Below are 27,086 nucleotides of genomic sequence, written 5' to 3' on the forward strand. Positions count from 1 at the left end.
GTGTCACCACACATGGTGGGTGTGCAGGGGCTCTCCCAGCTGGGATTGAGCATTCCCAGGAATCTCACTAAGGTCAGACTGCTGAGGAACTGGGAGAAGGGTGTGCAGAGCCACTTACCTTTGGTTTACTCCACCTTGGAATGGCATCACTGGGTTTTCTGAGCCATCCTGCCAGTTCTGTCCTAGCCTGGTGCTTGGGGGGTTTTGGCTGAGAGGAGCGGCCACATCACCTGGAGAGGTCGGATCTGTGCACAGCTGGAAGTTCTGCTCTGCAAATGAGTACGTTGGAGAACTACACATTGAGAGAAATTCAATTTATTTTGTACAAGGTAGGATACCTTTGCACAGTGAACAAATATATTACAAATCTGTCTTGCCTTAAAAAAGTATTGCCATTTTGGTGCCTGTTTCCTAAGCTAATGCTGATATACAAGAAGGTACTTTTTTGTTGGTTTTGCTTTTTTTTTTTTTTTTCCTGTTAAGCTCTATGCACATCATTGCATTTGGTTTCGAAATCCTGCTGTGAAAAAAACCAAACCAAACAACTGAGCACATCTCTGCTCTCTGGAGTCCCATTGCATACTACAGCAACACACAGACGTGGGTCAGGCCAGCAGCTCAGGCTGCTTGTGCTGGGTGCCAAGGTGGGTCTTAATGAGAGTATTCCTTATCCAACTGCCTTTCTCTTGGTATTTTTGAGGTAAACCTTTCTATTCATGTATGCAAAATATATTCCTACTGGGCCTACAAAATAATTGTTTCCTTGCATCTCAAATAAGGCTTTCCTGGAAAACAAAACTGCTATTGCTGATCAGCCACGGCCCCCATGCACACATGCAGCATTCGGGACACCTCGTGGGCAGGATCCTGCTCCGGGAGCCTGGGGGTGTCCTGGGGGTGTCCAGGTTCAGACTGGGGTTCTCCTGACCACCTGGAGAGTCCTGGCTCCAAGGGGAAAGGCTCCCAGGGCAGAATGCCCAGAGCCAGGGGCTGTGACCCCAGGCCTGAGGGCTGAGCCCATCTGTGGGGACATGGCTGGGTCCCACCACGGTGCTCCAGGAGTGTTCCCAGAGCTGGGGTCCAGCTGCTGCCCCCGAGCTGGAGGGCTCCTCTTGCAAGTACTGAGCCCTGCAGGTCACTCCTGGCATCGTGCTGTGAGCAAACCCACGGGGCTGGTGTCGTCCTCTCTGCTTCCATCAGACTGGCGAATGTGCAACAGAATATCTGCTATATTTAAAAGGCAATCAACTTGCTACTTCCACGTTTGCCTAATAAAATTACTTACTTAGAGTCAATACTACTTCATGCTCAAAATCTACAAGGAACTAACGGCAAGTGCTCTACTTTCTAGGTCAATAGAGATTATAAATTAAAAAAAATATCATGGTGGCTCAGTCCAAAATTTTACCATAGGTCAGACCCTTGATAATTACTTCACAAACAGCTGCTGAAAAAGAAAACCCAGTTTCAGCTCCATTTAATGACATTTCAGGTAGAATCATCAATGGATAAAGTTGCACTACATGGTAATGCACATCAGATTGAGGTGTCATCAGTGGCATGCTGACAGTGAATCATGAGGAGATGGTTTGGGAAGATGGGAGAGAGAAGCCGATGTGGCTCAGCTTTGAGAAAGGAAATGAAACCAGGCCTGGTCTGTGCAAACCTGCTGCGTCCCGGGGCAGGAATTGGAGGGGCAGCAGTTTAAACTGCCTGACAGATCTGCTGGATTTAGCTACCAAAAGAGAAGCTGCATAAGGAAAATCAAAGCCTACCTGTGCCAATCAACATTAAAAATGTGGTAAGTGGGTGTGAGACTCATTGTGGAAACTCCATTCATTAGCAAAGAACAGGGGATGTTTGGAAAGATATTAAAAACTGCACAGAAAGTGTCTGTGTTAATATTCCTCAACTCAAATTCTCTGGTACTGAATATAGAGATGACAATCTCAATGCTAATTACCAAGCATGATCTGCACAGGTTGCACATGGTGATGGCAGTAAATGAGCTTTCCAGACAGTGAAATGACAAGTTTCCCTGCTCTCATTCAGAAAAATGTCCATTCCCTTGACAAAGATGAAAACAAATTCCAGCGTATTCCTAGTCACCGTGTTCCTAACAGTAAAAGGTTTCTTGATGCAGTTGGTAGAAATGTACATCTTGAAGTCCTTCTACTTAGTATGTTTTTGTGGTTTATTTTACAGCAAAGCCAGGGTTAGAACACGCCACAGAGAGTTTTTGCCTGGAGCATGAAGTCACCTTCCTGGAGTGATGTGCTCCAGTGCCACGTGGAGGAGGCTCTCGTTAGTTCCAGGTACCCATACAAAAATGTCTTTATAAATAACATCATGCAGCAGCAGTTGGCCCAAGCTGATGTCGTGTTAAGTCCTTGCCAGTCCACAGGAAAGGAAGGAATGGCTTCTCCTCTGCTCCCTCACAGTCTGTGTTGGCAGCACAGTGCCCAGTGAAGTCCATCCCTCTAGGACTGCTTGTCCCAAGAAGGCCCGTGCGTGGGGCTGTGCCGGACGGGGAGCAGGTCGTAGTGACCGGGAATGTGACTGTTCCTAGGCAGGTCGTAGGGGTTCTGAAGGTAGCTGGCACTCCGACTGCGGCTGTCTTGGACTATGCTGACAGTGGGCTCTGGGGGAGCAAGGAGAACTGGGTTGTGGTGATCAGGAGCAGTCCCAAAACTCCTGATCCTAATGGCTCCCTTCCAGCTCAGGACATCCACCAGTGTGGCTCAGCTCCCCAAACCAGCACACCAATGCCCAGGCCTTCCCCCTGCCAGTTCATCCCTGTGGCACGCCAAGCCCAGATCCTTGTGCCAGGACAGGAAAACCAGCATCTCCACCAACCCCCCTGCCACCCACTGCTTACCAACTTCGTAGATGTTTTTGTTGGCTGTTGATGAAGTTGGCATTTCGGAATACGGGGACTCCCTGTGACCAGGCGATTTCATTTCCACGTAGCTGCTCTCGGAGTGTTTGCAGGTTAAAATGGGGGGGTCTTTAATGGTGGCGTATGGGTTTTCACTGCTGTTCAGGGAACAAGTGCTGGAGCTGCACACAGATTCTTTCATATAATCTGCAAAACAAGAGCGGAGTGGGTGCGTTAGGATCATTTGCTTAATTAGGTTAATTACAGCTGAGCCTCTGCAGGAAGGCTGGGGGGGGACAAGGGGGCAGGGGATGAGGAAGATCCTTGAAGCCTCCAGCACAGACACCCGGTGCTTGTGCTCTGGGTGTTCCACACCATTGCATCCACCACTCACTAGCAGGAAAGAAATGAAAACCTGCTCAGTACTGAAGGTTTTCCTGTGAAAGGTCCTAGCTGTCGTTTACAGCAGTATTTAATGTGAGGTGGCAGTCCTTCCCTCCCTCCCTCTATCTCCTCGGGAGCCGTGTTCACCCCGCTCCGCCTGCCCACAGACCCCAGCACGGCTCCGCAGCAGGAGCTGCTGCTGGCCCCTGGGCTGCTGAGCCAGCTGCAGGGGAGTCCCGGGGCCTCGGGCACATCCAGTGCCCTGCACTGGAGCACACGGCGCTGCCGCAGGCTCAGAACTGCACCAGTGCAGCCTCTGCGTGTGCAGCCCCTGCTGGTTTCGGGGTTAGGCAGCATCCTACAATCGGGGAATGCTTGGGTTTCCACAGAGGGGGACAAGCCTCCATCTCAGCCTCACTTCTGCTCTGCTTTTTTCCCCACTTTGCTGTAGACATCTCCTGCTCCTCTCCCCTGGGCTGGAGAGGAGGTGATGGAGGCACTACTTGGGGAGAAGAAGGTTGGCATGAGAGCTGTGACCACCGGCCTGCCCGGGCAGTGACCCTGGCTGGGACAGACCAGCCTGCTGCAAGGTACAGTGCCAGTCTTGCTTTAAAAATAAAAAACAATAGAGAATAAATAGGTCTTAACATTGACATTCAAGAACGTGCCATTGCTGCTGTGTGCATCCTGCTGGGCAGTGCCAGTAATTTAGAATTAGAGCGATGCAATGAAAGATGAGGCATTTTCTTGTGCTGGGTTACAGTACAAAGGCAGATCCTGGTATATATGAAATACTCCCGGTGAAATAGGGGGACTTGCAAAATAGCTGCAATCCCAGCTGCCCCCGCTGTCTAGTATGGGAGACAAAAAGAGAAATTCAGGTTAAGAAATAGACAGACAACATGACATCACTTCTCCAAACCTCGGCTCTGAGCCTGCCAGCCCCGTCCTGCTCCCTCACGTGCCAGGTCTGCTCCACTGTGAGTGACTGTCCCTCCTTCAGCTCTGGGGTTGTGTCTGTGCCTGTATCTGCGTGCCTGTGTGTCCATCACCCCCAGCCTGGTGCCCCTGGGTACTGGTTCAGCCCTGAGGGAGGTGCCAGGGGTTGCCTTTCTGCGCTCTGATTTCAGTGGTACCAGCAAGGCTGGAGAGCCCTCAGCTCCCAGGGTCAGTGAAAGCAGCTCACTGGGAAGCTCCACTGCACACAAAGGGCTGGGACCACCAGGGATGGGGAGGCTGGCAGAGGCCTGGCACCAGTGCAGTGTTTATTTCGTTAGAAAATTTAGAAATTCCTTGTGTGACATCAGCCTGGTGAGACGAGCAGTGCCTTTGCTTCCAAGTGAAACATGCCTGGTTTGGTACAGGACAGGAGATGGGAACCAAAGCAGCACGGACATTCCCTGGCTGTTGGCTGCAGGGTTTGTCCCTCCAGTGTCACCAGCCCCAGCCCAGTACACGTGAGTGGAAAACTGCCCCATCCCATCCTTCTGCAGAGAGATGGAGCAGCCCTGTGAGACCAAAGGCTTCTGCACCTGAGTGAGCTCAGTGTTGGCTTTTGCTGTGTATGTGACTTAAATCCAGGTGCCACAGTCTGGGATCTGTTGGTGTTAGTGGTGAGGAAACCACAGACAGACAAATGAAAGGCTGAGCTCCACCTGCCAGCAGCTTACAGCTCCTGGTGGCTACTCCAGGAACATAGAGCTCGTTAGCAGAACCTGGGCAGCCTCTAATGAGCCAGCTCTGCATTTTGGGGTGAGGGACATGACGATTATCATCAGCTTGCTTCTCCAGTTCAAGCAGTGCTGCTGAGCAGATGCTCACAGGGTGAAAAGCAGGATTCCCTCTGTGCCCCAAGAGCCCCCTGCAAAGTGTTCCCTGTCACACCATGGCTAGGAGGGAACAAATCAAACAAGAGTTTGGTGTAGATTCAGGAAATATTGATTATAAATTATTGCTGGCTGCTGCAGCAAAGAGCAGAGTGAGAATTCCTCCTCCTGCAGAACTGCAGCTGCAGGTAAATAGCTGTGTGGTTTGTTTATGGAATTGGGCACATCGGAGCTGGCAAAGGCAAAATCCCAGCACATCAGCTGTTTTATTTCATCCAGCTCAGCTACTTTTATCTCCCTAAGCTAAAATCCACCTGTACTGCAGTTAGGGCTGGCATTACCTCCCAGGCAGGTGTCCCTTAGCCCTCCCCAGCACCAGCCTTGGGCTGCCCAGACTTGTTTGGCCTCCCCCAGGAACTGCCTTTTCCCAGGAGCTATTGAGAAACAACGTGCCCGAGAGCCCATTCCTGCTGACGTAAACAGAGCTCTGCATCTGCCTGGGATCAGACCTTTGCTTTGGACACAATATATTTTATAGAGCACCATAAAATGCTGGATGTTTGGGATTCTGGGTACACCAGGGAGTCATTAGCCCTCCAGAAATGTTATGTGCAAGATCACGGAGGATTTAACTCTGAAGGCTGTAGAAGCAGCTGAGTTACTTTGTTATTAAGGTAATTTGAGGATAATTAAGAAGTCTGGTATCAATTGTCAAATTTTGTTTCATGAATTAATTTAAGCAGAACAACCATATTTAGAGATTCTCAGCCCATGGTGCTGCAGGCCATGTGTGAGCCTTGGCTGTGCTGTCTCCTCATCCCTCCCTGCCACAGGGTGCAGCTCTCATGGAGGTGAAAGCTCTGCCCCACAGTGCTGGGACTCACTGGAAGCACTCAATCAACTGGACTTCCAGAGAAATATTGGGAATATGCTCTAATTTTGAAGTCCCTGCCTTCTGTGTTGCCTGGATACCAATCACCAGACCTTTGGAGGGTTTATTTTTGTTAGCAGGGACTGGAAACGTCCCTCCCTCAGACTGGGTTCCTCTCTTCTGTCCTGAATTTCCCCTGGCATGCTGCAGAGAAGGCTTGGAGCCCCCAGCCGAGGTGGAAGTGCTGAGGAGAGGTGCTGTGCACTGGTAGAAGGTGCTCTCCTGCTCTTTAACCCTTGCTGGGATGCAGTGCCTGTGCTGCTGCAGGGACAGTGACCCAGTGAGGGCCCATTGCTGCCTCTCAGGAGTGGGGACACATCCTGTACAACAACCAGGGGAACCTCTCAGAGCCCAGCCCTGCATCCCTGGGATCAGTGCTTCTCTCTGCTGGCGTTTTCCTGGCTCTTCTGCAAAGCCATGGGTGTTTTTCCTTAAAATGGTCGTGCCTGAGGTCACATCATTCCATCAGCGCAGCACTATTCATTTAAAAACCAAACCTCTAAAAACAGAAGAATTCAGCTGCAAGGAAAAGCTCAGGAATAGCATCACTGAGCACCATGCACAGGAAAGAAGCTGCTCAGAAACCTGCTCTGAAAACCCTTGTGCCTGGTGAGCCCCTGTCAGCCGGTGCCACAGGGCTCAGGGCTGGCACTGTGACAGCCAGCCCCTCTCTGCTGCTCTGACACTGGCACCTGGCAGATCTCTGTGCCCAGCCCTGGAGCTCCACAGCAGCTCAGCCACCACAGCCCTGGTGCCAGGCTGCACAGGGGACACCGCTCTGCTGGTGCCCTGCTCTGGGCACAGCCCCCAGCTCTGGGCTCCTCAGAGAGCTGGGGGAGCAGGAGGTGGCCCAGGGTTTCCACAGCCCCCTGTGCCTCCTCCCTGCAAGGCTCTGTCTGGTCCAGGGGCACCAGAGACCACTTCCAATGCAGGACAGGCTGTCCCCAGTTAGACCACACTGGTGGGAAAAGACATGGTTTTAAACTGGATGAAAGTAGCTAAAAACCAGGCACCTGATTGCCAAGTCTTTTTGCTGACAGAATCCAATTGTTTGGGACTGAGTTTTTTCCTCTCCATTTTCTGAGGAATGTGGCGAGCCAGGGCCTGGCAGGGCAAAGACAGCTCACTCTGAGCACTGGGCACATTCCCAGCTCCTCCTGGGAGGAGACTCCCCTGGGACTGGGGGTGCCTCGGAGCCCTGGGGCTGTCTGAGCCCAGGAATTGACCTCCAGAGGGGCTTTGGGAACCTTCAGCCAGCCAAAGGCAGCTGCTCCTGAGAGCCCTCAGCTCCTAAGTGCCTGCAGCTGAGCTCCCAAACATACCTGGTGTGTCCCTGTGTCCCTGCCAGTGCCAGCCCTGCCTGTCTGAGGCAGCTGAGCAGCCCCAAACATTTCCAGCTGTGGCTTCTGAGCCTGATTTTTCAATTTATAAAGAGATAAACATGTAAAGGAAATAGTTCAGATCCTAAAAATTAAAATATGGAACAGCTGAAAATGTATTTCACAGTTCTCTGTCACTGTATTCTTTTTCTGTGCCCCACTGATCCCCCTCTGTGTGACTGTGCCCCTGGGTGGGAGTTCTGCTGCATGTGCTTAAGGTGCCTTTCAACTTTGTAAACACAGTAAGTATGTTTGAACTAATGAAGTTAGTAGCTCCATGTAAAGGGAACAACTAACTCTATTATAATAAGATTTTTCTTTTGAAAAAGGGAATCATTGAAGTAGCTGAAACCAGTGGATTGAGTATTTTGCATATCATAAATTATATATATCATATACATACATAATCTAGTCCATATTTTTACTTTAGCTTTATCAACAAAGACTTGGTTGTTGGTTGTTGGTTTCTTTTGGTGATTCTGTGTGGTAAGGTGATGTTCTAGCAAATATTGCATCCCTGTCTTTTGAAAACAGGGATGCTGTTTTCAAAAGTGAATGTTGATCTTTAGGCCTGGCTATAAGGTGGTTAATGCTTTTTATGTGGAACAGCTTTTGATATTCCTTGTTAGCTGAGCCCAAGGTGTGGCTCTGGAGCCTGAGCCATGGCAGAGAGGGGGTCTGGCAGCAGCCCCAGGGCACTGCAGGAAGAGGCTGTTTCCCTCCTGGGCTCGATGAGGGACATTCCCAGGCATAATTCAGATCCAGGACCTCGGTCTGAAAGCTGCCTGTTCCCAGGAGACAGATTCCTTGCTCCATCTTCTGGAGCACAAGCTCAGTGTGCTAAACCCCAGCCCGGTCTGCCAGGAGCTGTGGGAACCACTGCGTTCCCGTGGTCCAGACAGGGCTGGAATATTGAGAATGTAAACGTGGAGGAAAAGTGAAATGTAAAACCACTGGGCCCTGTGCTCGTGACTCATCTGAGCTCCTGTTTTAGACCTGCCCTGGAGTCAGTGCCCACAAGTGGTGCCAGTGTGAGGGAACCTCAGCCTCAGGGAGGGCTCTTCTCCAGCTCTGCTCTAAATCCCCCTCAGCAGAGGGCACGAGCAGGGGCAGCTCCTGTCCTTGGGGCTTTCCTTTAGCTCAGCGTGGCCAGGAGCCAAGAGCAGGGAAGTGCAGCCCTGTGCCACCAGCAGCTCCCCCAGAGCCCGTGTGGCCCGTGGCTCCTACCCGAGTGTGCCCTGGCCAGCTCCTCCTGCCCCTCCTGCCCTGAGCTGAGCCCTCCCTTGTTCCCTGTGCTGCAGAGCCCGTGGCCCTGGGAAGCTTTGCATCCATCATTCATGGCCCAGGAGTGCTGGGAGCCAGGCAGGCAGCTCGTGGGGGTGGTGGCTCTGTCCCTCCCTGCCTGGGCTCCTATCTCACCTCTTCTAGGACACCCTCCTCACACCTGGGCAGGGTTCTGCAGCTCTGGATACCATACCTTTGAAGCTTTTTTCCATTATGTATGTGTTCTGACGTCTATCCATCCCACAAGCACCTGCATAAAAATGATATATAATGGAAAACAAATAAATATTTATGTAAATTGGATTGCTTTGACTGCTGAGCAGCATATATTCTTCCCTCTAAATTGTACATCAAGGCCCTCATTTAGGGAGGCTCTTAAGCACATTCTCAGCTGTAACCACACACTCAGCTCTAGTGGGGAGTCTGTGCACGCCTGGAATTATGCATGTGCTTAAGAGTTTCCCTGGAAGGGAGAGCTCTCTGCTGCAGGGTTACCAAGAACTGCCATCCATCAGGAGATCAGGATAAAAACCATCTGCTGAGACATTCATTACTGGAATGGTGTGAAAGAAGCCTAAAACGTGCCCTTTCAAATCCAAGTCTGCAGGTTGCGTTGCAGCACTCTGTGACTAATTTTAGCTTTTGTTTTGTTTGTGGAGAGTGTATTATTTAACTCACAGCCTTACACTCTAATGTGTGCACAGTCTCCTTAAATTACCTACTATCACTTTGCTCGTGAATTTGCACAGTTCAGTGACTGGTGTGACAACAGTCCCTAAGTGACCACTGTGCTCTGACAGCGCAGCACAGGGAGCAGAGCTGACAGCCAACAATTCTGCTTGTGCAGCTCCAGAGGAACTTGCTGTTCCTCACAGAAGCTGAGACAGAAGGGGATGGGGACCTTTTCCATTTTTACTCCTGCAAATTACCCTAGATATCAATCAAAAAGAAAATCTAATGTAGGCCTTTAAATCTTTTTAGCTATAGAGTCTGGTATTTCCTATTGACTGGGACAATCAATACAGATTTGGTTACTGAGGAATGTCCTTGTGGCTTATGGGATTCCCAGTCAAGTAACTGAGTTAGACTGGGAAAAGAGCCCCACAAACAGTGTCTCCCAGAGGTCTCCCAGCTATTTGTCCTTGTGTGTCCTCTGGTCTCTGCAGAAAAGTTGTCCTGGCTAGAGGCAATGCTGTACCAGCCCCTTTTTCATGACAGCTTCATTTTTTTTTGCTAAATAAGTGAAATGACTAAATTAGACAATAAATATGTTACTGGCACATCAAAGACAAACCAACCCTTTGCTCTGGTTCTCAGTGCCCGTCCCTGAGCACAGGAAAGGGGTTGGTGGCACTGCCTGGCTCTTCTGGCCACGAGTGACTCCCCAGTCCATTCCAGCACCTTCTGCTTTGTTCTGCACCACGAGCCAGTTCCCAGACTCACCCTGCTGCACAGGGCAGGGCAGACTGGCAGTTTGGGCAGCTCTGTCCCAGCAGGATGAGCTTTGTGCTCTTTCCCCGCTGTGCTCTGCTTGGGCAGAGTCAGAGCGAGGAGGATGGAGCCAATTGATCCCTGGGCCTACAGCCCCAGAGCTGGGGCTCCCCCAGGCCAGCCCTGGGGGTCACACGTCCTCCTCCTGCCAGGGATGAGCACATCTCCAAGGGCAGCAGTGTCCAAGCAGCATCTGGGGCCCACCCCATGGAGCAAGGCTGGGGGGAGCAGCTCCAGCTGAGGCCCCCAGGGGCAGGGGCTGCACCCATGGAGAGGCACAGGCAGGGAACAAAGGGACCCAGGCTGACCCATGGGGAGGGCCACACAACCCCACAAAGCTTCCCAACCAAAAATTCCCATAATTCCTCCTTAGTTTTCTCTTTTATCTGTTATAATAGTGTGGGTTTATGACCCATTTTTTTGTATTCACCGAGTTCCTTGGGAGGTGAAATGAATACTAGATACATTATTTTTTTAAACTGCAAAAGTAGTTAATGTGGAAAAGTCCTAAACCTGCCAGAGATGCGGCACTTCAGGAAAGTCCAGGTTTAAGTTTGAAGCTAAATTATCTGCTGGGGTGAAATTAGACTCTCAGCTGGAAATAGTTTTACACACCTTTTGGCTTTTGAGAAAAAAAGTGAAGTCAGCTGTGAATCAAACTTATAGCCTTTGGTCTCTGGAATAAAGGCAGCTTTGAGTCACTCATGATGCGCTGCAAATCCCACTTTAGTGTCTGCATCCAGGACTGCTGTTAGAAAAGCATCACAGGTAAACCCAGCCCTGCCTGCATCCGCTGTGGCCAGTTCCAGACAATGAGACAAGAACCTCTCCTGAGCTCAGCTCAGTGGTTTGGGAGTTTTCACCTGCTTGGGATGGCAGCTGGAAGCTGGGCTCTGCCCCTGCCCCGTGCAGACTGCACCAGAGCAAGAGGGATTTCTCACAGGACAAACCATTCCAGCTCTGCAACACGAGAGAGAGAAAAGACAAGGACAAGCCATTCCCTGAAACAAGGACCAGGCTGCCTTGGGCAGGCAGTGACACACAGGAAGGTGACAAAGCCACCTCTTCTTGTCACCAGAGACTTCCCAAACTATGATATCCCAAGTCCACATCCATGGAAATTACTTGTACTCCTCCCCAGACTCCACCGAGCACAATCAGCTCTCTGAAAACCTGGAATTTGAAGCTCATAAACAAATGTGCAGCAGTAAAAGTACAGCCTTTGTCCTTGCATTTCCCACTTGGAAAGAACATGAACCTGGCAAACAAAGTCCTACAAAACAAGCAAAACACCTGCAGTCTGGTGAGATCCACTGCAATTAAGAAAATCCTTATCAGTGCAGGTTTTAGGAGATGAGTGTTCAAGTTAATTTTGGTGTGGATATTCTTAATTTCCTTTCCCCAGCTCTAATTCATGTTTAGGACACCTGCAGTTTCTAACAGGGCTGTAGACATTTCTGGGAGCCTGGCTCTCCTCATCTGCTGGGTCCCATCCTTTGGGATCACCAGAGAAGTCACTGACTGAAGAACCAGGAGTGAGTTTCCATCCATTCCAAATTTCTCTTCCATTTCTCTTCTATTTCCCTCTCCTTGGCTCACTCCCACATCTGCTCTCTGTGACAATTCATGGGGTCACAGCAGAGGAGTTGGGCAGTTGTCCACCGCTATTTTTAACTTTTTAACTGAGTCCAGCCCTGCCCAAGGCTTGGCTGCTCTTCCAACACAAGAGTTGGAGCATCTGTGTTAGGAAACTAAGGCTGATCATGGCATCAGAAAGTTGAACACGTTTTTAACTGTGGTACTTCCTTGCTTGATGATGTTTGAAAGTCAAGATTCCCTGTGTGACCTTATTAGACTTTAATGTTATATTTATAATTCAAACTCGAAGATTTAAACTCTCTTTGGAAATTTTCATTAGAGGAACCTGCAGCTTTTATTGCACAACAGTAAAAGAAGTGAAAACTTTTTATTTGCATGTAAAAACAGCCTTGATCTCAGCAAGGATTCAACATTGTGGAAGTTAGCATGAGCAGGCATTAAATCTGGTCCTGAGAAGAAAGGAAAAAAAAAAATCTAATTTTCATTAATTAGTTTGAAAAAAAGAAAAAGATATCTTGGATGCAAAATGCTATGGGAAAAAACTGAGTGTTTTGCTGGAGGCTCCTTAGCTAAAGTATTTATCACTTCTAGATCATTCTTGCTGCAGAAGCATTTAGCATCGTTTCTGCTGGTAAAATAAAATGCATGAATGCAGGACAGAGGTGGCACATGGGGAGCTCAGGACAGCACAAGTTAAACACAGAGCAAATAGTGTGCAAAAAAAGCAGCAAAATGGTAAAATTAACATGGTTTGAGAAGCATTTGGAAACCCTCACACACAGCCACCTCCATGTCACATACAGATAAGCACAAGAGTGGTTCTGCAGCTTATTACACAGAAAACATGGATGGTGTTAAGGATGAAAAGATTTTGCACTGAAGCTTGACAGATTTGTGATTTTCCTGATGCAGGGAAGAGTTATCTTTGGAGTGAGGCACGGCGTGGCAGGGGCAGGATGTGATGCCTGGTGCTGCCCTATGTTCATTCCTTTGCCATGTGAGCTGTGAGATAGTTGACCTTAAAAATCCCATAATACCCCCTAATGCTGCACTTTCCCTCCTTCTGCATATTTTCAGCGAGATGTTACTAATCCCAGGAAAGGAAAGGGCAAAAGCTTTGGGCCACTGATGAGCCAAACTCAGAGTGCTCAGATAGGAAAACAAATAGCATCCAAAGCACTAAATCTGGGCAGGATTTGAGCTAAGAGCTGCTAAAAACCCTGTTAAAACTCAAGCCAGGAAGAATAAACTCAGAACAGGCAATTACACTTCACTCTTGGCTTGGTTGCACTGGCTGGTGGTTCAGAATTGCCACGGAATGATTTACTGGGAAATAATGGAGCATTGCACACCCAAGCTCCCACAGAGGCTCCACACCTTCATCAAGATGCCAGTATTTAGTGCTAAGCTTTACTAAGCATGAAAGAAAAAAAAAAAAGCCAAATTTGAATTTTTAATGTCCTGAGTTAGTCCTTAAAAAAACATTTATAGAGGAGATGATAGTGATTCAACAGAGCAGCCTAGGAAGGGAGACTAAAATGAATATTGACTTTGCTTTCCCAGTCTGTGGTTTGTGGTAAAGGAAACAGTTTTTAATTCTCCATCTTTCACTACTGGCAATTCTGATTGTGAACTAAAGACAACACCAATATTTCTCATTATTGTTTATGCCTTTATGAAAGGCTGATTTGGATTTGGAATTGCTCTAAAGTCTACTAAAGTGATTAAAGTGTTTAAAAATTACTGACCTAGTTCATTCAGATAGCTGTAGGGTCTCCAGTCTGCAGTTTCTCTGTCAAGGATTTTGTAACTGAGCTGTTCAAAAAGTATGATAATGGGTTAATGCTGGAAGAGACAGACAGTTCCCACCCCAGACTACAGCCCAAGGATGTCAGGAGTAAAAATGGGAGGTGACTCCTGCCTTGGCCTCACCACCTCAGCCCTTGATGTGTGTGAGCTGCACAGCTGTTCACTGGCATTAGGGAAAATCACAAAGGAAAGTCACTTCACCAAGCCATGAACACAAACATGCTGGAGAACACAGGATTTCCTTTGGAAGCACGACTGGGATGCCTGTGGACATGGGGTGACACGCTCCAAAATGACCCAGAGAGATGGATGGCTCAGAGCCCTACAGCAGCATGCACAGAGGGGCTGCCTGGAGCCCGGGGCTCTGCTGGCACAGCACTGACAGGAGGTGCAGGGACACGAGTTCTCTCAGTTCAAGGAAAATCTCTTGGGCAATGATGGAGCACAAAGGCCCCTGTGGATCTGCCAGCAGAGAGTCCAGGGCTGCCCTGCAGGTGCTGCTGCTGGGACAGAGCAGAAGGGGCTCCACAGATCAGTGGTCACCAGCTGAGCCCTGCAGGGGGGTCTGGGAATTGCTGTAGGTGCAAAAACTGCTGAGTTTTCCTCCTCACATTATTCTCTTGAGAGCCACACCTGCTGGAATACAGCTGGTCCAGAGGAGGTGTCAATTCAAGAGCAAATCCCAGCCTTGTTTCTGAAAAGATACAAAGCCATCACTGCCCTCCTGTGTCTGCTTCCAGACTGGGAAGCCTCCTGCTGTGTTTGGAAGCATTCAGCTCTGCCATTTTACTGTATTTACAGGAAAATGCTAAACAGAAAGGAAGTTAAAATTGAAAGAGAGTATTCACAATTACCACAACATTTAATTTTTCCTGATCTATCATTCCTTTTTGCTTAGCTGTCTTAATAGATTTTTAGACCTGGAACAAAACCCCCCACTGATGTATTGAAGCCTATTGGAATATTAAATCCCAGCAGTGCTCCTGCTGTCCCCAACACTGAGGAAGCTCTGCAGGAAGCCTGGAGAGCCCAGGAAGCATTTCTTGATCATCCAGAAGCTCCCTGTGCTTCCCCAAACTAGGGATGGGAACAGAGACAGCAGAGGCAGGGATGGATGGAGGGATGATGGATGGATGGATGGATGGATGGATGGATGGATGGATGGATGGATGGATGGATGGATGGATGGATGGATGATGGATGGATGGATGATGGATGGGGCAGTTGGACAGCCCAGCAGTGGCAGGGGCATGAAGAGCAGATCCATTTGGAATATGGTCACTGGGAGGAATTCGACCCTTGGCACCATCAGTTCTCCTCAGCAGAGCCCACAGCTTTGTTCTTCTCTTCAAAACTTGCAGCCAGAACACAAATGCTGATTTTTCAACCCAGCTGCACCACTTAGAGCACATTTATTAAAGTCTTGGGGTTTCTATTAAAAGCTGTGGGTTTGCAGGATTTATAAATCAGCTCACAAACCTAAAATTTGGCATGAAGAGCTACGGGCTAGAATTGATTTTTTAAAATGAAATGATTTGGGGACATTTCTAAGTTTTACTGAATGCAGTTTTTCTGAATGTGATTATAGCTGTCTCTTTGTGCTACTATCATTTCTTAGCACACTATAATTTGTTAACTTTTCTTCTTTTTTAAGATAGAAAATATTTCAATTTTTACTGTGAGGCAAAATTGCTTTTCTGGAGGAAGAAATCCTTCATAGTAAATTTATCCATTAAAATTCCAGGCTGGTAATTTTAGCAATTTGGTTAAAACTACCTCATATCTGGCACCTTTTCTTTTAAGATCAACGAGATACCAGCCTGAGTAAACAAAGTCATTATCTGCCTGTCTGAACTAGCTGGATAAATGACAGTGGCCACTTGATCACCACCAGCCATTTGTCAATGCCCAGGTTTTTAAGTCCACGGTGATTAGGCAAAGAAGTGCTGGCAGGAATTCCATCATACCTTTATCCTCCAGGAGAGCAATCAATAATTTGACATTTATTTCCCTAACTACTGACTTCAGGTCTCCCTGGTCCAAGCTTGTGCTGCTCAGTTTTAGATGCCCATCCTGAATGTGCTGCAGCCATTCTGTATTTGCAGTCCTCCTTTTTCTTGGGCAAGTTTTAGTCAAAGGTACTTAAATGCTGCTTTCTGTGCTGAATTCCTTTTTATTAGCTGGGTGACATCCAGTCAGACCATTTCCAGTGACCTCTGTTTTGCATTTTCTAATTTTATGTGAAGTCTTTGGTGGAATTTAGGACTTCCTTTAATAGATGTGAAACTGCTGGCTTTAAAAAATCAGGACATCTAATAGCAATTGATTTTTATGATGTCTGTAGAAACCAACACCTGGGGTTTTGCTGCTGGAAGGGAATGAGGATGGAATTATGAGCTTTGCAAAAGCTCAAGGTGAGAATTCTCCATTTGCTTGTGACCAGTGCAGCAGCTTCATCCTTTACACAGAGGATTCTCCACAAACTTTGCAGCACTTGATAAAAGTAAGGTTTGTTTTTACTTCATGCACAATGTAAAAACTCAGATGCAAAGCTGGCCTTGAAGCCCTGAGAGGGGTTCTGTGAGTGGTCCTGCCAAACACCCTCTGAGCAAAACAGGTCCTCAGCAGCTCTGAAATCTGAAATCTCTGAAATCTGCTCTGTGGCTCAGCAATGAGAGCTCTGATGTGAAGACACAGGTATGGAGGTACGTAATCTCCATGTATCTGCTTCAGAAATTTTTGCTAATTCTGTGGCAAAAGGTCACCTGAGTTCATGTCTGATACTCCTCAGCAACTTGCAGAATCATTACTAGTTGGTGTTGCACATATCATGAGAAAAAAGGCCAAACCTATTGTAGGAGCTCATAAGCAAAGGTCAAGGTTTGGCTTCAGTTAAACTCACAGTAAAACATGTCTTGGCTCCAATGGTTCCAGCACTTCTCCCGAGCTGACTTGCCAAGCTCTCTCCTGTGGGAAGAGCAATTACTTGTGGCAAAGTGCTGGGAGTTAAAAGCCTGCACTGAGATGCTGGAGCCTCCTCCTGAACCTCAGAGCTGCAGATCCATTCTCAAAGTCCTTGCACAGAGATGAAGCTCAGCCCTACAAGCTCCTGCTGGCACCTGGCACAGGCTTGGGGACAGGACTGGAAGGGCTTGGATCCCCCAGTCCCTGTGTCCAGCTGCCTTTTACTGCAAACACCCAGGCACACAATCCTTCAGAGAGCTGATCAAGCTCCATTTTAACAGTAATCAGATTTCTTTGTCCCATTAGTCTTCCTGGGAAACTATTCCAAAATCTCACTGATCTGATGGTAGAAATCTAATTTCCAGCTTCGATGCATTCATGGCCAGTTCTTCTTCATTTGTTCTCAAGCCAGCTCTGTCATCTCACTTAAATAGCTCTCCTCCCTCCTCGTGTTTACCTTGCTGTATTTATAGATGGCAATCATGCTCCCCCTCAGCATTCATTCTGCCAGATAAAAGCAGCTAAGCCTTTTTTCAGTCTCTTCTGATAGGCTCCCGCTTGTTTTCCTCCTGCCTGTGTTCCACTGGCACAGCCCCAGCCCCAAACACACTGGGGAGGGTTTGGTGCCTCCACTGGTGCTTGTCTCTCACAGCTCCAGTGGTTCACCCTCAGGACCTGAGCAGTGGCCAAGTGTGTGTGTGGCAGAGGGGGCATGAGGAGGTGAGATCCTTCCCCCTGCTGAAGCCTGGCCCTGCTCCCATCCCGTGCAGACAGACCCATGTCACAAACTGTCCCCAGTGCAGAGCTGGGCCCTTTAGCTCCTGCTAAAGCCTCACCCACCTCCTTCCCTCCAGAGAAGCCACCCTAGGAGCTGCAGCAGGGTCAGTACACAGTGCTGGGAACCCCCAGGCAGGGATCCTGGGGATGGGAGAGGAGGAACAAATTTGGAATTATAGGTGCAGAGTTGGAGGAGAAAAGAGAACAGGAATAGGGACATGAGAAATAAAAAAGAGAATAGAGTGGAGAGATCACCAAGAAAAGAGGGGAGAAAATGCAAAAGACACAGAAAGAAAAGGAGAGAAGGGCAGGGAAGCAGAGGAGAGAAAACTCTCCTCAAACTGGAGCAGGGCTCCCAGCTGTGCTTTGCCCAGACTCAGAGAGAGGAGTGGCTCCAGCCCAGCACCTCCAGGCTGATCTCCTTGGAGCACCGGGAGGTAACACATCCCGGGTCTGGCTCAGCACTTCAGACATTCTGACATTCCTCTGCCTTTTTTTTTTTTTCCATTTTGCATCTGTGCTGGTTCCTTTGTGACCCCAGCTGGCACTCTAAAGAAATGAATCCTCCAAGTACAACTTGTGCACATTTCTCTGCAGAAAGTGAGAATGGCACCAGGCAAGCTGATTTGGAAATGAACTCGTTAAGGCAGCTATTAGAGCTTTATATGCTCCTTTGTCTTACTTGGCTGCAGAGCTGCAGACAGACAAAGTGTATTTTTGGCCATCCTCATCTATTCAGTACTGCAAAGCATTCTCATTAATAAGTGAGATGGTGGGAGATCTAAAGGAAATATCAGGCCATATATTTTGATAAATACCCTGAAAATACCAGTTCTATTGGTCTTTCAGTGCTTATCAGGACAACCTGGCTACAATAGCCAGAGCTGCAGCGGGGGAGCAGCTTCCAGGAAAGTCCCAAAGCACCACTTGGGGATTAAACCTTTCCAGCAGCTTAATTTTTGAAGTAGTTCTGGGAGAAGATGGCACTGCAGTCTGGGAATCCAGGATAGGTGCTGGCTTTGACCTTTTCTTAATTAATTTAAATTTCTGCAAAAGGATTAGTGGTCCAGATGGACACTCATCCTAAATTTGACATTATGGGCGTTTGCACTTTCAATTTGGGGAGCAAAAATTCATGATGCAAGGGGACCATCTACATCAAAAACCATATTTACACATCTGTCTAAACATTTCTCTGAGAAATCTCTGGAGCCAGCCTTTTTATTACATTTTAATGAGATTTTCTTTTAACAACTAAGAAATTACTTACAGGAGCACATGTAGAGATATTTTTGCCTGTCCTGTACAATACTGTCTTTTTTGCACTGATCTTGTTCATATGGCATTCCAGTTACATTTGGATTAAGGTGACAGAGCCTGAAACATCATCATTTTTAAAGCTGACAACCCTGATGAAATCAACTGCATTTCCTTTTTCCCCTGCTCCCTCTGCTTTGCCACACCTGGGCTTATTAAGGCTCCAAAGGAGGAGCTGTTTTACCATTTGCCATATCTAAATTTACTGCTAAAGTGCTGAATTGAGTCACAGTGTTGTTCATGAATGGTCTGAGGGAATCAATTGCAACAAATGATAAGGAAGGTGCTCCTGGATGTTCCAGTGACAGGGCTGGAATAGCTCTGCTGGAGAGCCAGGAGTGAAGCAGAGCTCCCAAAATGTCCCTGGATGAGTCAGGACAGTCCTCAAAAGCCCAGGTACCTTCTTGCATCTTTCTGCTTGTCTGTGTCAGCAGGGAATTTGTTTGTCTGATGTGGGAAACAATGAAACAGCAAAGAGAGATTACTGATTAATGCTTCATTGATTTACTGGTGTTGTGTTAGTGGATAATTATATTTACTGAGTTATTTATCTCTTCTGAGAAGCAAATACCTCAGAGTTGCCAAGACACCAAGCCTTGCTGACCCAGACAGGCATGAGACTGCAGTTCCCATTCCCAGAGACTGGGAAGATACAGGGAGGGGAAATTCAACCTTTCAGTGCTGGGACATCAGGAATGCTACCCTGGAGTTTGAAATAGTGCTGGCAGCCAACAGGGCCCGAGAGACATTGCTTTGGTTGATTTCCTTGAACTGATAAGAACATTGCTACAGTGGGGTGGGGTAATATCTACCTTACAGGAGCTGTTTCCATCCAGATTACTGGGAAAGAAGCGTGAAGTCACCCCACACGAGAGAGTGTGGTAGCTTGGATTGGAAAAACAATGAACACTGCTGCTACCCTGGGATATATCTGGGAAGAAAACAAGTCATCACAAAATACTTTGGAAGCCACAACAGTTCTTAAGAAACTGAAAACACAGCAGAGACAATGTAGTTTAGAAATCTTTGTTGGAGTACTGGGTGTTCTAAAACATCTGCAGATGCAATCTATCCTGCATTATGGTGTGAAACTCTTGAATATTAGCATTAAATATAAGAGGAAAAAAAGCAAAATATTTAAAAAATACAGTGTTATCTTCTTGAAGGTGTTAATAATGTCATTCCTGACAGTCCAGCTGCTTTGCAGGTGAGGGGAGGGAGTAAAAACTCGGGACATGCATGGGCTGCAACACAGCTGCCTCCTTAGCCTAGCCCATGGAAGAGCCCCTGAGCATCTTGCAGTTGAAACAAATGAAATCTTTTTATTACAAAACCAGGAGTAATGTTAGAAATTAAGGTGCTGTAACTGTACCAAGGAGTACAAAACGTTTTCCATTGTGTGCAAAGGCTTTTCAAAAACCAAAGCTGGAGCCCTGAAAGGCAAACCTGGGCATTTACATTGTATGCTCAGAGACATTTTATCTACTTCCTCAATTTAAGTTATAAACACATTTACCAAACAGAATAATTTACCAAGAAAGGCATCATATTTAATCTGGCAGTTCTAATGAAAGCATCAATCCCAATCTGGTTCCAGCTGTGTAACAAATGGATACACATTTCAAAGTACCATCAGGAGAAGGGATGGAAAATTTCAACTGGAGCAGCATCATTTAAACACCAAGGCCCTGTAAGGAGCAAATGAATGGGCTTTGCTAAAGCATGGGCTCAAACTGCAGGCAGAGAGGTTGGTTGTGGGGAACATCTTCATGTCAAAGGGTAATGAAGTGCTGGGGTGGCTGCTTGAGCCCATCACCTTTACTGAAGGCTGGCAGCGATGGGTAAGGAAGGGACTTGGGGTCCCCAGCCACCATCACCTCCTCTCCTTGCCCTCTGCATTTGCCTCACTCTAAACATGCACTTTGCTTTGCTGACATCTTGTGGAGATCTAGATTGAGCCTAATTTACTGCAGAATATCCTGTTTCCAAGAAGTGGGTTTATCTGCAGGTGTCTCTTACATAAGGGCTGTGGCTCAGGGCTCAGGGGAAGCTGCTCCTGCATGTGCAGCTCTGACCAAGCACTGCTTGTCTGCTGAAACATGCAAAGAGATTTTCGAGGTCAGCTCTATTTTGTGGTAAGTGCAGAGCCTTTGAATCCCAGCTGTTTTCCAGAGTTGCTGCTAACAAATGATCTCAGATCAGGATGTGATTCCAGAGCTGAATTCTTTGCATTGAATATCTGTCAGCCAGGCTGCCAGGGCTCTGCCATCTCCCCCTGCTACAACTCTGTGACATTTACAATCAAACCAACAGGAAGCACATCTCTCCTGGGGTCTGCCAGTGGGAACTGGGGCTGGAACCCACCCTTCATGTCAGTGTGTGCCCCCAGCATTACAGCCTTCAGCCTGCTTTGGGGGCTTGGGCCCATCCTCCCTCCCCACAGCCCACAGTCCCAGTTAAACAGGACATTGGATCTGTGTCTTTCTGCTCTGAAAGTGTTGGTGGAGTCAGCTCTGCCCTCCCCCTTCCCTTCCCCACTGGCTGTGAGCCAGGACCCTGTGGCTCTGCTGTGGGGTTTGAGGTGCCACCGATGTCACCGGGAGCCACCTGAGACAAGGTGAGTTCTCCCCCAGCTCAGCTGGCTGGAGCTTGTTCTCTGCACCCAAAATCAGCTGAAATAAAACTCTACCAGAGTGCTCCACTACTTAGCACAGTGTTGAATTAATGACCTTAGCTTGTACACATCCCCCAAAATCCTTTTTTCCCCCCCTTGCATGCAGCACCCTGAACTCAGAATTACTCCTTCTACACAGTTCCCTCTGGTCGATACCTAAGTAGCCACCCAGGCTGATTTACCTTGATAGCACAGTCCATTTTCTACACATTTATTCATGAAGCTCTTGTAACTGCTGGCTGGAAATACATCAAATTCAAATCTAATGCTATCCCTGTTTAAAAAAAAAAAAACCAACAAAAAAACCACACCAACCCACAAAAAACTTCTCTCTTCCCAAAGGTGAGAATTTTATTCTGGTCTAAACAGTAAGGAAAGAATTAAATGACTAAAGAAAAGGGAATTAGACTGAGCTCCTGCTCTGAGCCTGGGCTGTGGGGTGCCACAGAGCATCAGTCCCCATCCTGCAGGACAGTATTGAGGAAACTGGGCACCAGCCCAGCCACAAAAAAGGGAATAAGTGAGCACTCTGCAGTAAATACAGAGCCAGACTTCTCAACTGCTAAATGGAGCTGCTTCCTTCTCTTTGTGTGGGTCTTCTCTGCCCACACGGTGTCAGTGAGATGGCTGAAGGCTCCAAACAGGAGGGTTCACTCTGCCACCTCCCACCACCCATCATCTGCAGATCATTTCTGGAAGTGTCTTGTCTAGGCTTCAGGATCCACGATGCTTTATTTGTGTCAAGTTTTGCTTAGCTCTTGGCTCTCAGCAGAGGATTCACCCATACCAGAAAGTTTGCTAAGACCTTGATAAGACCTCAAACATCACTTCAGCCCATAGCCAAGTTTTTGTGAAAGTCCCACTAAGAAATCCCTGCTGCTCTCCAGCACTACCACACAGTTTTCCATTCTGGTCCCATCTCCTTGAACTAAACAACGTACACTTTAAAATCTTGTTTGGATGTAATGCACTGCTCTCAGGCTGAGGAGCACCATTTTGATTTCAGGACAGTTTGCTCTTGGATCTATGTGCTGTGGCTAAGTCCTCCCAGCACGGGTGGTTTTCTTCTCCCCTGGCTGCTGGGCAAAGTGTGTGTTTTGCTGCCACATCCTTCATCCACAAATGCAAAAGAGTCCAAGGGCTGCCCAGGGGACTCCCTTTCCTCATAATCTCTCTCACACATATGCATGGATTATCAGTCTCACAGGAGCTGAGGATGTAAATACCAAAAACCTCCTCCAGAAATAAATGTGCTGGAGGAAATTGCTGCCTCCAGGAGCTAGGGATCTGTGTATGTGACTCTATTCAGAAACAACACCACCATTACCCAAATAAGAGTAAACAGTCAAAAGAACAACTGGTGATTCAGGAGAGCCATAATGTTACAACCCACAGAAGGCTGGATGCTGCAGCCATCCAGGTGGAATTCTTGCCAAAGTGCATGGGTTTACATGGGATTCTATCCATTGCCTTTAATGCACAAGCAAACCTGCAGGTGAAGGTTGGAATCCCTGTTCCCTCTGTGCAATATTGCTGTTGTTGCCTTGTGAAGGCTGACCTAGAACAGAGACTAAATGGAGTTAAAGAATAAAGCAGGGATTTATTAAAGGATCTCCTCCATGGATCTACCTTGGGCAGCACCAGAGCCCAGCCAGGGCTGCCCCAGGATGAACCAAAATGGCCCCAAAATGCACGAGTGCTCCCGGGGGCTCTCCCTGGGATCAGTTCTGCTCCGTTGGCACCTTGGAGTTCATTGTCCAATTCCAGCTTTAAGTTATGAAATCCCTTCTTGTTTTTCTCTCTCCAGCCCATGTTGTTTGTGCTCTGGGGCTGAGATTTGGATATTTGTCCTTGGTCCCCAGCTGGAGAAGGAATTGTTTTGTCTCCCTGCTCTGTGATGAGAGCTCTCCATCCCCTAGTATGAAGCTCAGAATGACACACTAAAGCAGCACAGAATGTGAAAAATATAAAAGCTAAAACTTGAGGCATCACTGCTGTCCTTCAGCATCCTCTGTAACACACCTGCCCTCAGACACACACGTGTTGTCTTGCCTGCCACAAATTCCTTTTCTGTGAGCTTGTCTCAGTATCCACCTCTCCACTTTCTGCTGAGGAAGGTGCACATCAGCACCTTTTCCTGCCTCTCTGCTCTAGGGAAGAGAAGCAGCATTGGTAAGGCCAAACTTGGGGCACTTACTGAAAGTCTCGGTAGGGGAATGTCAGGATTTGGAGGACAGTCAGGATTTGGCAGGGAGTTTTCAGAAGCTCTTGTCTAGAAACTGTAAATGCCCTTCTAAAAAGGGCAAAACCCCAAACTTGAAACAATGCTGGTACCTGCAGGTAATTTATGATGAGCTGAAGATGGAGCAGTGTGTTTCTGTCTTCTTAATCTTCCTCTGCAAGATGACCTCCAGAAAGAGATGCCTGACCCTACTCTGCTGCAGCTTCTTGAGTGATACAATTTCTATTGCTAGGAGGACGGCACAAAGAAAGTAAGAGGAAAGAAAAGGCCCAGTCTCTGCATCCCCATCCCTGACTGAGAGGAACAGGAAAGAACCATTATCCAATCCTTTCTAGAGAAGCCCATGAAAGCCCCTGACCTGGTGCTGTTTGTGTTTGTGAGGATCTGGTATTCAGAGTTTTTACAAACTGACCTGACACAGAGCAGCAATGCCACAAGGGCCAGAACTAAACTCCCAGCCCAAGGAGCAAAAGAGATTCCAGGTTCAGTGCACATGAGGGATGTGATCCCAGCTATTTAGGATGTATCCAGGAATTCAGCTATCTCCAAAATACTTTTGCTCCTCATGTACTTACATATCATATGGCATCAGGAGCTCTGGGAAAGGTGGTTGCACCTGGGATGAGTGTGAAGAACATCTGTTTGCTACCCAAATGGGCAGCTTAAGCAAGAGCCAGCAAAGCTAAAATTCAAAAATAAGAAGGAATGAAAGGACATCCATGATAATTTCTCCCCCCCCATTTGTAGCTATCAGAAGAAGGAATGCTCTACTGTGTGGTCTAGATATGAAACTAGTCCATGGTGTTCAGCAGAGAGCCCATGATGTGGGACACACCATGCAGGAAAATGTCCCTGGCATGAGGACTGAAGTCACTGTGCCGTAAGAAGCTCCATGATTAACTTCCAGTTATTACAGCAGGCATCACTATCATTGCCTTAATGGGAGAGGCTCCTTCCAGGCACATCCTTGGCAGGGAAGTCCATAAAAAGCTTCCAGCTGTGCCACCCTGAGACAGCAGACAAGCCAAGGGGCCTCATGCATTTAGAGTAGAAAGCAAAAAGAAAAAGGCACTGCAGGCCTGGGGAAGCAGAGCTGCTGGGCCAACCCCTGCCTGCCCCGAGGCTTGTATTTACCTGGACTTGGGGTTTCAGCCATTTAAAAAGAAGAGAACAAGTCAGAGAGCAGTAAACCCTAAGATCCCCAGAGACAGTGGAGAAACCAGAAGGAAGTAAAGCCATCTCCTGCCTGGCATCATCCCTGATGTTTGCCAGAGAGGAATGAGTAAGAATGACAGCGTTGGAAAGGAGATCACATCCTCCAAAATTTAGACAATCTGTCAAGAAAAGCTGTCCTCCACAGCAGTAGCAGAGGATAGAAAGAAGGAAGAATGCTTTGATCCTGAAGAGCCTTTCTCTTCCTCTCTCCTGCTTTCCTCAGCTCCTGGGAAGACGATTCCCACCAGCTGTCTGTGTGACAAGGACTGGTCTGCACACAGCAGAGAGTGACAACAAACAGACACCTCAAGCCACAAACTGCAACACAGACAAAACCAAAACCTTAGGACTGACCCAGCCAATCTCCCTTCTCAAACCAAAAAAGGCTTCCCAAGGTTTCACAAAGGGAAACATCTCTGCACCGCAACAGGAATGCACATGACTCAAAATTCCATGCAGCAGATTTCCTGCCTGGGTATATCCCATATCAACTTCAACACAGAAAGCAGCTTAAATCAGATTTATATTTGCTTTCCTGTGCCATTTATGTGTTTAAAGACCATGGTATTCTGAGGAAGAATGGAAGTGTCATTATTTTTGAGATTCAATAACACATGTTACACATCGCAGAAACTTGTATTTCCCCAACAGACAGGAATATGAGTCTGGATTTGATTAACATAAAAAGACCCTTACCAGAAAGTGAGTAATCTGTATTAGTCATCCTCATGGCTGGAGTGTAAGATACACTTGGCATGTCATGGCCCTTCTCCTTCTGTTTCCGTCGATACCACACAAAGAGTGCCAGCAAGACCATAATAATTAGAAGGAGAATAATAATTCCAATGATTGCTCCCACTGAGTGCCTCTCTGATCCAAGAGCAGGGCTAATTTTAGTATAGGGGTTTAATTCTTCCATCATAAGAGCCGCTGTTAAAAAGTAATTCATAACACACTGTAAATTGAATCGTACATTTCATTTTTGAAACACTGTTTTTTTTTAAGGCAAGTACATCATTGGAGAGGGAGAGAGAGAGAGAGGGAGAGAGGGATTTTACAGAGAGAATTCCACTGTACCTTGATCACATCGGATTCCTTTGAAGCCTGGACTGCAGTAGCAAGTGCCTGTGACGTGGTCACACGTTGCATTGTTCATGCACTCACACAATTGTTTGCAACCATAACCAAATGTTCCTGGAGAGCACTCTGGGGAGCCAAAGAAAAACATTGGGAAGAATTCTTCTGGTTTTGGGAATGGGCACAACACTTGCCATGGGAAATCCCATAGAGAAGTCTCCCTGGTTTTAGGATCTCTAGGATAACACCCTTATGTGAAATTATTATTAGTCTAAAGCAGGAGCTAAATGTATTCTGTGTGCAGTTTGTTACTTATTAAGCTGTAACTTTCTGGAAAATTCATAGAATTAAATCAATGATAGGTACAAAGGCTTTCGAAGACCTGATGTGTAATACAAATGTTCAGAATTTAACAGAGCTTGAGCTCAGAAGCTGTAGACAACAAAGCTGAGCATTCTTCACCAACCTACCTGTTTTATTTTTTCAGGGAGGGACTTGCAAAGAAAAGTTTTAATGGACCTTAATATGAACCCAACAGCCTTTACCAAACAAACCCCACATGCTTTCCTACTCATCCACACCAGTGCCAGGTGAATAGAACTCTGTAGGTGGAATTTCAGAACTGAGCATCTGAATGGTTTGATTTGCTCTGCTTCGGTGTCAGGATTCCTACTACAGAAGGAATTTCTATCCTGTCTTTGTGTTTCTATCAAAGACAAAATACCTGAATGTCCAGCTGAGAAATTTATTCATGCAATTACCATGATGGGCTATTACAATAAATCTGTAGGCAGCTTACTGTACTTCTGGAAGCACTATTCAAGAATAAATTGAAAGAAACAATGTCTGTCACATCCCACTTATTTCCACGGAGAAGCTGCATTACTGAAAACATGCACTCTTGCTGTGATCCTGTGGAATATATTGTTCAAGATGTGACTCCTTGTGTGTCACTGCAAATGTTTTTCATTGCATGACAACACCTCCCCAGTGTCAGTCTCAAAGTAGCTTCTGGTAGCCAAAATTTAATATTAAGTAGAGAACCATAGCCAGTATCTGTTTATTGATTTTTGCAGTGTGTATTAAAATTGTATCTGTTGGTACTCAAACAAAGAAAAAAGATAAAATTATTACAATTAATGCTCATTCTTTTATCAGCCTGCAGCCTACTTAAAATGAATAAGGCCTAAATTTTGGGACTGCACCACAGAAATGATGCCTGCAATTAAGCATTTCATC

General features: G+C 47.1%; 1 protein-coding gene and 1 long non-coding RNA gene across 12 annotated transcripts in view; one reads left to right on the forward strand and one right to left on the reverse strand.

The window, feature by feature from the left end:
- Positions 1 to 299: 299 nt before the first annotated feature.
- The window catches only part of MEGF11 (multiple EGF like domains 11), a 253,415-nt gene continuing 226,628 nt past the window's right edge, over positions 300 to 27,086 (reverse strand). For 6 of the 11 annotated variants that reach the window (XM_030281844.4, XM_030281843.4, XM_072933990.1 and 3 more), the window contains 7 exons: positions 25,848 to 25,976; positions 25,467 to 25,700; positions 19,452 to 19,570; positions 13,521 to 13,587; positions 8,876 to 8,932; positions 2,879 to 3,085; positions 300 to 2,641 (listed from right to left, as the gene is read on the reverse strand). In XM_030281844.4, coding sequence (XP_030137704.2) covers positions 2,481 to 2,641; positions 2,879 to 3,085; positions 8,876 to 8,932; positions 13,521 to 13,587; positions 19,452 to 19,570; positions 25,467 to 25,700; positions 25,848 to 25,976 — 974 coding nt within the window. In that variant the 3' untranslated portion in view covers positions 300 to 2,480. Of the gene's footprint in view, positions 2,642 to 2,878; positions 3,086 to 3,930; positions 4,114 to 8,875; positions 8,933 to 13,520; positions 13,588 to 19,451; positions 19,571 to 25,466; positions 25,701 to 25,847; positions 25,977 to 27,086 lie in introns of all 11 variants that reach the window. The other 5 variants (XM_072933992.1, XM_072933989.1, XR_012057600.1 and 2 more) reach the window with 4 other exon arrangements.
- LOC140684792 (uncharacterized) overlaps positions 3,092 to 27,086 on the forward strand; it is a 28,398-nt gene continuing 4,403 nt past the window's right edge. The window contains exon 1 of the long non-coding RNA XR_012057604.1: positions 3,092 to 3,852. This is a non-coding gene — a long non-coding RNA (uncharacterized lncRNA). The remainder of the gene's footprint in view (positions 3,853 to 27,086) is intronic.

The sequence above is a fragment of the Taeniopygia guttata genome, chromosome 10 (genome assembly GCF_048771995.1).
Source record: "Taeniopygia guttata chromosome 10, bTaeGut7.mat, whole genome shotgun sequence".
Lineage (NCBI taxonomy): Eukaryota > Metazoa > Chordata > Aves > Passeriformes > Estrildidae > Taeniopygia > Taeniopygia guttata.